The sequence below is a fragment of the Hevea brasiliensis genome, chromosome 3 (genome assembly GCF_030052815.1).
Source record: "Hevea brasiliensis isolate MT/VB/25A 57/8 chromosome 3, ASM3005281v1, whole genome shotgun sequence".
NCBI classification, from domain to species: Eukaryota; Viridiplantae; Streptophyta; class Magnoliopsida; order Malpighiales; family Euphorbiaceae; genus Hevea; species Hevea brasiliensis.
This window is the reverse complement of record NC_079495.1, coordinates 41,291,737-41,307,051: the sequence shown is the minus strand read 5'-3', so window position 1 is coordinate 41,307,051 and position 15,315 is coordinate 41,291,737. Positions and strand designations below refer to the sequence as shown.

The window sequence follows — 15,315 nt, the reverse complement described above, 5'->3', positions numbered from 1 at the left end:
AGAAATCACCTTTGAATTGGCTGCCGTTATCTGATACTATCTCATGGGGTACCCCAAACCTGCAAATCAAGTTCTTTCGCACAAACTTACTTATCTATTTGGCCCCTACTACTTTATAAGATTCAGCTTCAACCCACTTGGTGAAATAGTCAATTGCCACAATGATAAATCTATGGCCATTAGAAGCCGTGGGAGAAATCTTCCCAATAATGTCTATGCCCCATATTGAAAATGGCCACGGTGAAGTCATACTGTAGAGTTCACTGGACGGTAGGTGATTCAAATTCCCATGGATTTGGCACTCATGGCATCTTTTCACAAATTTAGCGCAGTCAGTATCCATGGTAGACCAGTAATAGCCCAATCTTAAAATTTTGCCCGCTAATACCCTTCCGTTCATGTGAGGACCACACACTCCTGCATGTACTTCCTCCATTATCCGCTCGATCGCTTTTTGTCACACACAAGAGCAATAGTCCTTCGAAGAACCTTTTGTAGAGTTGCCCCCCAGCCAAAGTGAACTGAGTGGCTAATCTACGAATTGTAGCTCTATCCCTACTATTGGCTGACTGTGGGTATTCTCCTACCTCTAAATATCTTCTTATGTCCTCATACCATTTCATCTCATCTTCTAGATCTAAATGTGCTATTATTAACCCTTCATAGCATGGGATTCTACTCCTCATCAGGATAACTGGCTGGGTCAACTTTTGATCACCCTTCTCCCATAAGGATGCCAGCGTGGCTAGAGCATCAGCCATCTGGTTCTTAGCTCTAGGCATGTGCTTCATCGTCACTTCCTCAAAGCTAAATAATAGTTTCCTAGCATACTCTAGGTATGGCCTCAACTTTTCTTCTTTCAATTCCCATTCACCTTTAATATGGGAAACTACTAGCATTGAATCTCCAAACACCTCCACATTTTTAGCCCCAACAGCTATTAATGCCTCTAGGCCACAAATGCAAGCCTCATATTCTGCAATATTATTAGTGGTTGGGAAACATAGCCTTTTTGACATTAACAATTGTTCTCCATTCGATGCTTCCAAAACTACCCCTATACCGGCTTCGCTCTTATTCATGGCCCCATCAAAGTACATTTTCCATGGCTGGACCTCTACTAGCTTAAGACTCTCATCCGGGAAGGCTGTTTCGACTTCTTCCTCTTCATTAACTGGATTTTCAGAAAGAAATTCGGCGACTACACGCCCTTTGATGGTTTTTCGAGTCTCATACACAATATCAAATTCAGACAGTAGGACCAACCATTTGGCCAATTTTCCAACTAGCGTCGGTACTTCAAATAGGTACTTTAAAGGATCCATCCGGGATACTACAATAACTCGATGGGTCTGAAAGTAGTGCCTTAACTTCTTAGTTGCCCATACTACAGCCAGACAGGTTTTTTCTATTAGTGAATAATTCTCCTCATAAGCAAGGAGTTTCTTACTGATGTAATAGATGGCTCTCTCCAGATTCTCTACTTCTTGTGCCAACATTGCCCCCAGGGCCATGTTTTCCACTGATAGGTAGAGGATTAGAGGGATGCTAGGGATGGGTGGTGACAAAATTGGTGGATTGCTCAAGTACTGCTTTATCTTTTCAAATGCCTCTTGACATTGCTCATTCCACACCACTGGCTGATTCTTTCTTAGTAGCTTAAAAATTGGTTCACAGGTAGTTGTGAGCCTAGCTATGAACCTACTGATGTACTGTAATTTTCCTAAGAAACCTCTAATCTCTTTTTCTGTTCTCGGGGCTGGCATCTCCTGGATTGCCTTCACCTTATCTGGGTCAACCTCAATCCCTTTTCTACTAATCATATGCCCTAACAGCTTGCCTGAAGTGATCCCAAACACACACTTGCTAGGGTTCAGTCTCAATTTATACTTGATGAGCCTCTGAAAGAACTTCTCTAATGCCTCAAAATGTCTCTCCCTAGTTGGGGATTTTACTACCATGTCATCCACATATACTTCAACTTCTTTGTGCATCATGTCATGAAATAACATAGTAGCCATTCTCTGATAAGTCGCACCAATATTTTTAGCCCAAAAGGCATGACCTTATAACAATAAGTCCCCATTCGGATAAAAGTGTCTTTGCTTTATCTATCAAATCCATGATGATCTTATTATATCCCTAAAAACCATCCATGAAATAGTTCATGGCCATGCTAGCAGCACTGTCAACAATCACATAAATGTTAGGCAATGTGAAATCATCCTTAGGAGTAGACTTATTCAGGTCCCTATAATCTACACACATCCGAACTCGCCCATCCTTCTTGGGACTGCACAATGTTGGCTAACCACTCGGGATACTCAATTACTTCAATGAAATCAGCCTCAATGAGCTTTTTCACCTCTTGAGCTATCTTTTCTTCCCATTCTGGCCTAAGCCGACGCTTCTTTTGTTTTACTGGCCTCATGTTAGGGTCTGTGGGGATCTTGTGTTGTACTATATCTCGATCAATTCCCGGCATATCTTTATAAGACCAGGCAAATGCTTCTTGGTACTTTATTAATAAGGCTATAAATTTATTTCTTTCTTTTTGGGTTAAATCTTCAGCTAACTTAATGTCTTTAGGATCATCTGGTGTACCCAAATTAATAGAGATTGATTTTAATGCATTAACAGAAATAGATTCTAAATGATTATGAATGCCATGCGTGTAGCCATTAGGATGAACATCAAACAAGTAAGCAAAAGGACTAGTCATATTATTTAACTTTGCCTCAAAATCGTCATCAAGTACATCAGAAATAACAATATCAGTATCACTACTGTGAGCATTACAAAAGACAGACTCAAACTTAGGGGTGTAGGTCCAAGAGCTTGGCTTCCATGCAGACCTTAACTTGATGGTACTGACTTCTTGTTCTAATTCCTCAACATGCGGCAGCTCCTGGTCATCAGTCCATGCAATTGTGCCTTCCCTGATAAACTTGGTGGGCTTGAGTCCCTCTTCATCTTCAGTTGGCTGATAGCCCAGCCCATATCTAGTGATCTGCCCCTTTATTTCTAGAAAAGTCACTAAGCCATTAGCTCATTTTCCCAAACCCATGCCAGGAAAAAACTTCATCTCTTTCATCATAGTGGCCACCCTAGGGTCCATCCAGTCTCCATAGATCCCAGCAACTTGGAAACCAGACAATAGTGGTACCAAACCATCCACTTGCAGCATAGCTACTTCCCCATCTCTTTCAGCATTGACGGTGATTACACCATCTTGGTGCGGGATCTTGATCTTTTGGTGGAGTGTAGAGGGGACTCCACCTAAGGGATGGAACCAGATTCTACCCAACAGTAAGGAGAATGTCATGGGGATGTCTAGCACAGTGAACTCAACTTCGCCTCTATAGGCCCCACCTTAACCATAGTCTTGAATACCCCTATCACGTTTCTCTTTGAATCATCATAGGCCCTGATAACCAGATCAGAACCAGTTAGTTCAGACATAGAAATTCCTAATTTTGGCAAAATCTTCAGAGGGCATACGTTGATGGCTGACCCATCATCTATCATCACACAAGGCACTTTCCACCCTCCAACCTCAGCGGTCACAAACAGAGCCCTGCTATGGTTTCTCCTCACCGGGAGATCATGATCGAGAAAGTAATATGACCCCATCTTCTATAAGCACAACTTTGGCAATCTCTTCCGAGTTATCTCCGTGGAGACCTTGAGTACACTCGTGGCCTTGGTTAGTGCGATTACGTTTTTCTCGATGCCAATAGCAATTCCTGCATGCTACGCTAGCCCGAGTCCTTTTCAATTGCCTAAGGAACCGATCATCCTCTTCATCCGTGTCCTCTTCACCAACACCTTGGTTTTCCCTTCACGTTGTCCTTCTCCATGGGTGGATCAGATAATATCTATCACTCTTGGTCATGTGGCTCACCCTACTCTTTTCCTCTCCGCGAATCAACCCAAACATCTAACAAACCTTCCTCATCACTGGAACTATCCCAAATATCAATTGCCATTACAGATTGAGGTTCATCAAGCTTTTGGATAGGTTGGATAAGGTTGAGAATTTGGTCAGGATCAATTGAGGTGGTGGAAATCATGTAAAGTCCTGGTGGAGGTGGAACATTATGGTTGGGCATTGGGTTGGTGCGTGTGTTGGGTCGATTTTCTGGGTCAGCTATTTTCTTAGCATCGATCAGGTCCTGAACTTCGTGTTTTAGCCGAAAACATCTATCAGTGTCATGGCCATGAGTTTGATGGAATTGGCAATATAGGTTAGCATTGTAATTGGGTGGTAGTGGGTTTGGTGGTGGTCTAGGTGCCAAGGGTTGGAGGAGACCCCGAGCTTTGAGTCGCTCGAAGACTTTAGATAGAGGTTGGTTGAATTGAGAGAACTTTCTAGGGGTGCGGGACACGGTTTGAACCTCAATGACTTTGTTTTCCCCAGTAATGTTGCCAGCTGACTGGTATCCTCCCCTCTTGGGCTGATAACTCTTCTTTTCATTGTTCAATACATCCTCCACAAATACCCCAGCATCATATAGCTGTTCAAAGGTAGCCAAGGGATAATAACAAAGTTTCTCATAATAAATAGGCTGCAGACTTTTCACTACCAATCGCACTTGATCCTTTTCAGCAAGCCTATTGGTCATCTTCATGGCCTTTTTCCTCCATCTCAATAGATACTCTGAAAAGGTTTCATTTGGTTTTTGCCTAGTGGTCTCTAAGTCTCTCAGGGTAACATCTAAAGCTGTATTATAGGAGTATTGTTGCACAAATCTCCTAACTAGCTCCTCCCAATCTTTTCTCACAGTGGCTTCTAGCCCATGATACCATGAAGATGCAACTCCTTCTAGTGACATAGAAAAGAACTGAGTGACTTGGTTCTTAGTCAAACCAGTTGTTTTCATGACTATAAGATAAGACCTGAGGTGGGTTTTTGGGTCACCAGTACCATCGAATTTAGCCAAATCAGGCATCTTGAATTTTTCAGGTAGATTTTCATCCAACTGGATGTCAAAGTCATCTGCATCTAACAGCCCCATTCCCGTAAATTCAACTTGCTTTTTCACACTGGCCTGAAGTTTTTCCATCATCTCAGTAACAACTCTAATCTCCTCACTTGTCCCCTTTTCTTTCTTTTTGGCCTTGTCTTGGAGATAATCTTCTTCATCCCAAACGTCATCAAAGGCCTTCTTTTTACTAGTCTCTTCTTCAGGCCTTTTCACCTGAACATCACTAGGCCCACCCATCTCTAACTTCTTCTCAAAGTTGGCCATGATTTTTCCTTCAAGCTCAGCCATCTTGGCATTCAAAGCTTCTTCAAGCATCTGTCTAAACATGACCTTAGTGTCTTCCATTTTAGCTTGCGCAGGTGTAACTCTTACTAATCTCTTTCCCTCCCTAACCCAAGTGACCTGATTAGAAGTCTTCCTGATGTGTTCTAAAGCTATGTTTACTACAAGAGAAAAAAAAATTACAAGGTTTTAACATCTTATGCTATGTACAAATGCAATGCATGAATGCATGAATATGCACTTTCATTTTTACCTTTGCCTTTACAAAACCAAAACCGAACCGTACGAATACGATCAAAACTGAATCAAAACCGAACCGTATAAACCAAACTCAAAATCTGACCAAACACTAAATGATAAACCGAAAAGAATGTCTCCAGAACTGAATCTTCGCCCCCTTATACCTTCAACTCTCACGTGTAGGGTAAGGAAAAAAATTCTATCCTAGGCTACGGTACACTAGACGCACCAACAGGAGGTGGTCCAGGACGACCTTTACTCTATAAACAAATGATTTGTATCCTTAAAGTTTAACCATAAGTAAGCATCCTCTTGCTTAACATGAGTTTTAAAATGGACTTGGGCCTATACATACATTGGGTTTATGCATAGGCCCAGGTTCATCTCAACTACCACTAAAACTTATAGTTTGAACAGTAAGGATACGAATCCAGCACAACAAAAATCTACGGGGTACCTAGGGTTGAAATCTATGGCTCATGGGCTTTATTGGGTAGGAAAAGGGTCACCCATGCTAGAGCTTGTCCATTAAGCACAACAGCCGGAGCTGTGGCTCTTTTATATACTCGAAGGTACGGGCATGGGGTGCTAGCATTCACCAATTCGTCATAGCTCGAGTAGAACCATGGTCTCCTTGGCTAGTACTAACGAGGCTAAAAGGGTAAGGGTGATCCGTGTGATAGTGTAGTGCAATGCAAAAAGTTTAACAAAGGAATAATATTAGACTAATAGAAACATGTTGGAGTAACTATCCATTTAGTCCCCAGTGGAGTCGCCAAACTGTAGGGGTGGGGCGTGAGGCGAAATATCATCCATTAAAATTATATAAAATGCACCAGGTAATGCCCAGGAAAGATGGTGGAGTCACAATGGTCTCACTTAAGTACCACCTCCTTAGACAACATTTCCTAGACATGCACTTCATACAATCCTAATAGAATCAAACCACTGGTAAGTACCGTCTTCCCATAACACTACCACTAAGATTAAGGATTTATGCCACGAAGGCATAGATAGACAGAGTCGCCACCCGTAATAACCGGGACATATTCAGTGTTTCTTCCGAGGGTCATGGATGGCAACTTACTCTTGCAGAGTTTCCACAACCGTCATTACCATAGCCCAATGTCTAGGTTCGGGATAGTGGGTACGTAAGGGGAAGGTGTTAGGCACCCCTTACGCCTGGTCTAACCTCGTTAATTCGAGTGCACCCTCTACTAATGTTTCTAGAAGTCTTGTTTATTATTCCTTTATTAAACTTTATCCTAAAAATGCAATTCTAATCCTACACACGCAAGTAATTCACAAAAGGGTTGTTGTTTACACACAATTTTCATGCACAAATAATTCCTATCTATGGGGTTGCTAATTATTTAAATGATATTTACCAGATGACTAAAATTAATTTATTATTGAGAATTTAATTTACAAACAAATTCAATTTCAAATAACCCTATGTTTCTATTTAATCTAATTAATTAATTTTCACCAAGTTACCCTAAGGATAATTGAACTAAGTTAATTATGTACATGTGTAATTTATTCTAATATCACATAAGGCCCAAACAATCACAACCTAATAAAGATTTCTAACATGCAAATTTATTTTACAATTACCAAATATTAAATTAAATTTATTTACATGCAAATGTCAGTTTAATTTACAAATAAGATTAATTTTCATTTACAAAGTATTTATTTAAATTAATTACATGCAAAAGTCAGTTAAGTTAAAAACAAGGTTAATTTTAATTTACCAAATAAGAGTTCTATTATTACTACAATTTCATGCCAATGGTTATTCGAGAAGTTTAGAGCTACTTACTTGTTGGTAAATGCAGTTGCCATTGGGGCAAGGTACCCTTAAAAAAGGTTCTTCTCTTCTAGTATGGTAATGATATCCCTGGCTTACTCCCATTTAGCTCCATATAAGCTCCACGCAAATGCCCTCTTTGGTACTTACCTTAGGGCTACTTACCAATTTTGTTTGTAATAAAAAAAAATAAAGAAACTAAAGAAAATAATAAAAGTACAAGAGACAGAAACTAAACATATGCAGAGTTGTGTATCCCCTCAAATTAAACATGATTACATGATCTATATGAACATATAAAATAAATTGAAGACAAAGAGCATAAAATCAAAAAATTGTGTGGCATAGATCTTGAAAAGAAAACAATAAAAACTGACCTTCCAGAAATCTTGTATGGAAATCTTCTTGAAGAAAAGAAAAAAAATAAGGAAGAACTCAAAGAATCTTAAATATCTCTAAATTTCTTATAGCTCTGAATTTTCTCTTCCTCTTTACTCCCCATCATCCCCTTCTTCTCTTCTCTAGTAGGGTATTTATAGGGTTTTGGGAAAGAGGTGTGATAGGGTTTGGAGTCTTAGGATGATAAAGTTTAGATGACTTAAACAACTACAATTGCAGAATTCGAATAAGACTGGGATATGGGTGAGGTGTTTCAACCAATAGGAAGACAGGAAAAAATGGAAGGCACCAATAGGGAATGAGGAAGAGGTGTGGTAGGATTTGGAGTCTTAGGGTGATAAAGTTTAGATGACTTAAACAACTACGATTGCAGAATTCGAATAAGACTGGGATATAGGTGAGGTGTTTCAACCAATAGGAAGACAGAAAAAAATGGAAGGCACCAATAGGGAATGAGGAAGAGGTGTGGTAGGATTTGGAGTCTTAGGTTGATAAAGTTTAGATGACTTAAACAACTACGATTGCAGAATTCGAATAAGACTGGGATATGGGTGAGGTGTTTCAACCAATAAGAAGACAGGAAAAAATGGAAGGCACCAATAGGGAATGAGGAAGAGGTGTGGGGCCAAGGAGGAGAGAGATATTTTGTATTTTAATTTTTAGAAAATAATTAAATGGGTCCCATTTAAAATCCATAACTAGGCTTTCTTAGGCCCATAGAGCCTAATTAAACCTAATTAGATCCATTTAAGAACTACCCATATTAAATTTAAACAAAATAAAATTTTATTTAAATTTAATTAAATTAATTTCCCAAAAACTTTATTATTATTTTTTATTTTTTCAAGATCATGCCACGGAATTAATAATTCAGCACCATGCCTCCAATTACATCTTACAGTCATATATTTTTTCATCATCGGGTTTCCCACGGCCTCAATGCACATACTAATCACAAAATAAGGGTCTACAGAGAAGAAGATGGCTTTTTCCCATTTTTAACTCATTGATCTCTTATGAATAAGCTTGTCTAATTTTGATTGGCCAAGCACTTTTTAATTGCATCATCATTATGTCATTATTGAATTTAAATTTTGTTTTTCTTTCTTTTCTTTTTCTTTCTTTTCTTTTTCTTTCTTTTCTACTCATTTTTAATTTAATTTTCATAAATTTTTATTCATATTTTATGTCATATAATTCACTTACATAAATGGACAAGTTGGTCAAAAATCGTCTCTGAAGGCGAAATGACCAAAATGCCCTTCGTTTGGCTTAAGGAGCTAAAAGTATCTGTACCGATCTTAAAAATTCTCCTAACCATTTCTTGGCAATCTAATGCTACCTAGGGTGCCGTAACTCTTCTTTGGCATCCCAGGAATTATTTCACAGGGTTTTCCTTAGGTCTAGGGCTACTAGCTATTTTTACAGCAACTTCCTGTTGAGTCACCCATCGCCGGGGCACCGGTTCATTTAACTTTATTGTATTTCATTTTTAAAATTTTTCCTTAATTTTTCCTTTTCATTATTTGGGCTATTTATGACTCCTCACTCTAGTTTACATATAGTTCTAGACATTCTGACTGTCCAAACCGATATTAATCATCGGAACAATCGAATGCACGGACTAGCTAAAGTGAAATGTTACAATTCTGACCTTTCTAGAGGGAGTTATGGCTGTTCATTTGATCATTTTTCTGGGTTTAGGTTATGGTCATCCAAATTCAAGCAGTAATTAGGTCAAGTTGTGGACAATTTTTTAGCATAGTTTCTTCGTAAAAAATGGAGCGTTTTGACCCTAGTTTCATTTCCAATTGGCCTTATACCAATTGAAACAACACAATTCAAGTTATGGCAGTTCCAACATGCTAGACTCATAGGTATAGAATTCCTACATGAAAAATTAACACTCTCAATTCAATTTCTCTTAACTCCCAAACTTCAATTAACATTCATAGCACTTCTAATGATCAACAATTCATCTCAACAAGGTCAAATTCCAGCCATAGCACAAAATCCTCAATTTATGGTCAAAACCCTAATTTCAATTTCATGGTTCAATCAAATTCAATCCCTACAACTTCTAATGCATATAATCTTATCAAGCATCATCATTGAACTAATCTACTTCAATTTAAAACATCAAACTCCAATTAATCTCATGGCTGCCGAAATTAGGGGTATTCAATTCCTTATTAATTTCTTTCAATTTCATGAAATTCCAACCTAATTTAGCATGCTTACTACACCTATACGTGAAAGAAAAGCTTATAGTGCACTAACATTGTTTGTGTCCAACTTAAACTTGCTAAACTTTAAAATTTTCTTCACTTCTTGGCTGCCACTATCTTTCTTATGGTGTGAGATTAATTTTTAATAAAGATGACTAAAGGTTTTAGGGTGAGAAAAAGGAGGGAATTTGAATTTAGAAGTGAGGAAAAGCTTGGAAACAACTCCCATGGAGTTTCGGCTACATGAAGAAGAAGAAGAAGAGAAATGTTTCCTTTTTAATGCAATTTGTCTTTTTTACATCTCTTCTTATCCCTTTTAAATTAGTTGTTAAATTTATATTGGTCACAATTTGTTAATGATGTCATTATGACATCATGCTTAGGTAATTATTTATTTCCTTTTCTTTTCTTTTCTTTTTCCATTTTTATACATAAATTCATAATTTAATTTATTTTTATGTGTTTTAATCTCTCTCATTTTAATTGACATTTAGGTCAAAATTCATCACTGAGGATGAAATAACCAAAATGTCCTCCATTGTGCTTATCGAGTTATACTTGTCTGTACCAATTGACTTAATTTTCTTAAATTTTCTTTGACATTTTTAATGTCATTTAATCTTCATAATTCCTTCAATTAAGTTTCAATATTTATCTTACAGGGTTTTCCCATGGGTCTAGGGTTGATAACTGTCTTTACAGTCGCTTCCCATTAGGGACATCCATCGCTGTGACTTCCGGCTCATTTAACCGAGTTGTACTTTACTTCTTTTACTTTTCTTTAATTTTACTTAGTATTTATTCAGTCAATTTATATTTCCTCACTTTTAGTTTGAGTGTAGTTCCAGACATTCTGGCTGTCCAAACAGATATTAGTCGTCGAAATAATGAAACGTATGAACTACCTAAAGTGAAGGCGTTACAGTAAAACACTTCTTGGTTAATCTAATATGTAAGGAAAGAAAAGGAAGTAGTTAACTTCTATAACCAATTTACTCAATTGAATAAATTTGTATCTTTAGTCAATGATTGATACATGTTACATGGTGGATATACCCTCTTTACTGAATTTATTGTAATCTGGTTGTGTTGAATATTCATAAGTATCATTAGCCTTAGTTTATATTCTAAAATTATTAGTTTAGCTTCAGTAGTTTAGCACATACAAATCAAAACCCCCCTTTATTTTACTTTACACATTCAATTTGATAAATTAGATGTTTATTTTGTCTGTTTTAAGTTCCTTTTGTGTCTCTAAGGTCTATCTTCTTATTTGCATTTACTCATTCCCTATGAGATTAAACTCTGCTTACCCTATATACAAGCAGTTTAGGTAGAGTATTTTTAATGAGTGCATTTGGCACGGATTAGTTATTAACATTTTTTAATGCTTGGACTACTTTTTATCCGAGTTGATGACAGAGTATTCATTATATTTGAATTTTCAGGCAGCATTTCCACAAGGGATTGTCCCCTTTGTCTTTGTGAAGGAATATAATGTCCATCCTGACATATTGAGCACTGGGTTTGATTCTTATTTCTTTGTTGAACTACTTTTTTTTTTCTTGGTTAGAAAAGAAAAATAATCATCCTAGTGAGATACTACTGAGGTCCTTTAAATATGTTCTGCTTTTTTTTTTCATAAGCAATCTTGTTTGCAATTTTCATGATAAACCTATTAGCATGTATCATGATTCAGCTGTAGCTATCATATCATTTAATGAACTCAATAAGTACTTATACTTGTTCCGTTATTGGGATTTCTTGAATTTTATCTTCTTGCAGGGTTATATTTGGGATGTTAATAGCTCTTCCCATTACACTGGTTTATTATATCTTGCTGGGACTTTGAAGTCGAAGCAACATGCACCAGAGCTAACAAGAGAAGGAGAAGAAGGAGGAGGCTAGTTTTACAGTAGTAGCGTTAACCCATTTGGCATCGGGATTTTTGAGCTTTATCTAACAAAGCAACTTGAATATGAAGAATGCATTTAGGGATAAGAAACACCTAGGTGAAGGACTTGGAAGAAGAAGATGACCAGAGTACATTTCACTTCAAACAAGGACAGAGAGAACAAAGTGAAAATGAAAAAGATTTGAGAAAATTTTGGGGTTAGAGTTTTTATCCTCTTTTTGCCTGTTTCTGAACTTTTTGGGAGCCTTGTGCCTTTTGCTTTCGTTGTTTTAATGAAGAAAGTGAAAGCTTGTTTATACTTGACATGCCTCTTTGCCTCAAAATTGAAGAGAAATTTAATAGAAAAACAAGAGAAAAGAAAATAAAGAAAAAAAAAATATATTATTAAAATAAAAGAAAAAAAAAAGATTTCTTTTAAAAAAAAAGAAAAAATTTATTATATTTATATTTTTATGCTAAAAAGCAGTAATTTTAATGTAAATAATATTTTTAATCTCTTTTTCTTTTTTTAAATTAATTAAAAAAATTGTAACTATATATATATATATATATATATATATATATATATATATATATATATATTAATTTAAAGCAGATCATAGTGTTAGGGATGTAAAAGGAGTCACACCATTAGAGTACCAGCTGCCCTAGCTAGTTTGTCGGTAAAATAAAGTACATTTTGATGGTGGATGGTCGAAAAGATGACAGGAGTAGCAGGAGGTGGCTAGAGCTGTTGGGTTATCGTTAGGTTGTGCTGGATAACAATGCGATAGGGTGGTAACAGGGCACATAGGAGTTTATGTTGGTCTGTTGGAAACTTTTAATCTGAATGAGCAGTAAGCTCTGGATGTGGCAGACCTTAATGAAACTTTCGGATCCTTTGCGTAATCGTCCCTTTTTCGCATATTATATTCCCTTGACTTTGCCAAAAGTAAATTAATTATAATGAAATTTTTATTATTAAATTAATTTTAAAATTTATATAAATTTAAAATTTTTAATACTACTCATATTTAACTTTAATTAAATATATAATTCTATAAAAAAATAATTTATTAAAATAAAAAATGAAAATATAATTAATTTATAATTTACCTCTAATCTATAATTTATAAAAATATGAATAATAAATGTACTTTTGAAGGGATAAAATATTTTTAATTTTTCTATTCTTCATAATTATATTAATTTTTAATATTTAAATTAATTTTAAAACTTTTATAAATTTAAAATATTTAGTCCTATTTATACTTAATTTTTATTTAATTAATTTATTTTATTATAATTTAAAATAAAATTTTATAAAAAAAATTAAATAAAATAAGAAATTCATAATTTCTAGAAATAATTCATTATTTTCGTATTATCAAAAAAATTATTGATTTTTTGTTAAAAATTATAAAAATCAAAAAGTTATATCTTTCTAAAAAATAGTAACTTTTATGTTTTTAAAAAAATTATCAATACCTGATTCAAACTCAAAATATTTTTAATTTTTTATGTCTTTTTCCTTTTAAGACCATTTTTTATTAATTATTAAAATTAATTAACTTATTACTAATTCTAATTCAAATATAATTATATAGCATTTTTTAAACATAAAATATTATATTATTTAATAATTCTAATTCAATATGGATAGAAATCGATTGTCTTTAAAATTAATTTGAATTGAAAAAAAAAAGCTAAATAATAATTATACATAAAGAATTAAAAATTGTAGCAGAAATCTATAAATGGAAATTAAAAAAAAAACCCAAATTAAAATAAAAGAAAAAAAAGGTCCTTTTTTATTACAATAGTATAATTCTTGACAAATACAAATAAAATAAATATAATATAGTTATAATAGTATGTTAAAAATATAGTTAAATAAAAAAATTATGAATTATACATAAAAAAAAGTAAACAATTTCTTTCCCGCAATATAATCATATATTAACAAATAATATTAAACCAATATAACTATATTAATATGTTAAGAATAAATTATATGAAAATAAAAGGATTTGTAACCATTAATATAACTAATTCCTATTTTATATTTTTTAATAGTTAATATAATAAATTATAATTAAATTAATATTTAACTAAATATAAAACTTATTTCAATATATATATATATATATATATAAAGCAAAGTGGTATTCCCTTGGTGCTGCCACATAGGATTCTAAAATAATTATATTTATGCCATGTGACAATATTTAAAGTAATTAAATTTTCTCCTGCACTAAGTGGCAATGTCAAGTGTCAATATTAAATTTAATTTATTGCTAGCAATATTTTCTACTTCCCATATATGATAATTATATTAAATTAAATTTATTGTTAGTAATTTTTTTTCTTACCTCATTTGTCAATTTAATTAGTAGCAATTTGTTCCCCTCATTTAATTTTTAAGTTATAATCGAAACTTAACTTTTTACTGCCTAAATATACATAAAAAAGATCTTCAATATGCCTAATACACTTTTTCTTTTTTATCAATACCAAAGTTCAATTTCTTGAGTACAAGAAATTAAAGAAATAATATTCTATTCTTTGTGATCCAAATTCTATCATTTTTGAATTGTAATGATTCTTCAGACTTGAAATGAGGTAAAGAAGTCAGTGTAGGCCATGTGTCTTCATTTGGAGGTTGTACCACAAATATATTATTAAATCAGCACTATAATATTAAATTTACAAATTAAACACTAGGAAAATCCATCATAAGATTTACCTCAACAAATAAAACATACCTCCCATAGTATTAAAAATAAATAAATAAATACAATTTTTATTTTACTTTTATTATAATAGAATGGTCATATTCTTGCAAAAGAATAAGCAAAAAAAAAAAAACAATCTTTTTAGTAAGGAAGGTTTCCCATATTTTTTTAAAATAAAGTTAAAATATTTTTCTTTTCAGAAAAATTAAGTAGAAAATCAACAATCATAATAAGAAACAAATCACAAAACTGAGTATAACAAAGTCAAATGAAAAAAACATAACAAAATTACCATAAAGAGTGGTGGAAGAAGTGAGAATTCAGAAAGAATCACAATGGTGATTATTATTTTAAAGCAAAAAACTAATAAAACGAAGGAGAAGAAGAAAATAATGGTAACTACAAAAAAGATTCTGCCTTGAAAGTTTAATCTTTTCAGTATTTTTCTAAAGAATTGAAATATATAATTATTATATAATTTATAAATTTAAATATCTTTAAATTAAAAAAAATGAAAGGTCAACATTAAATTTTATTTATATTTCCTAAATAGTTTTAATTAAATTTAATTTTCTTTAAAATATATATTTTTAATTATAACAAAGAATCAACGATATTTAAATATTTTTGAGAAATTAATAATTGAATTTTTTTAAAAGATGTCTAATTATTAAAGATTATTTAAAAAAATAAAAATTAAATTTTATCTATATTTCCTAAATAGTTATAATATATA

General features: G+C 33.7%; 1 protein-coding gene across 1 annotated transcript; it reads right to left on the bottom strand.

Annotated features, from left to right (window-relative positions):
• Positions 1 to 332: 332 nt before the first annotated feature.
• LOC131178366 (uncharacterized) lies at positions 333 to 1,823 on the bottom strand. Its single transcript, XM_058143328.1, has one exon. The coding sequence runs from the start codon at positions 1,821 to 1,823 to the stop codon at positions 333 to 335; it is 1,491 nt and encodes a 496-aa protein (XP_057999311.1).
• Between the last annotated feature and the right edge of the window lie 13,492 nt (positions 1,824 to 15,315).

Bases quoted from the DNA above. Each gene is read 5' to 3' on its own strand.
- LOC131178366 (XM_058143328.1), bottom strand. From the start codon at position 1,823: ATGATTAGTAGAAAAGGGATTGAGGTTGACCCAGATAAGGTGAAGGCA.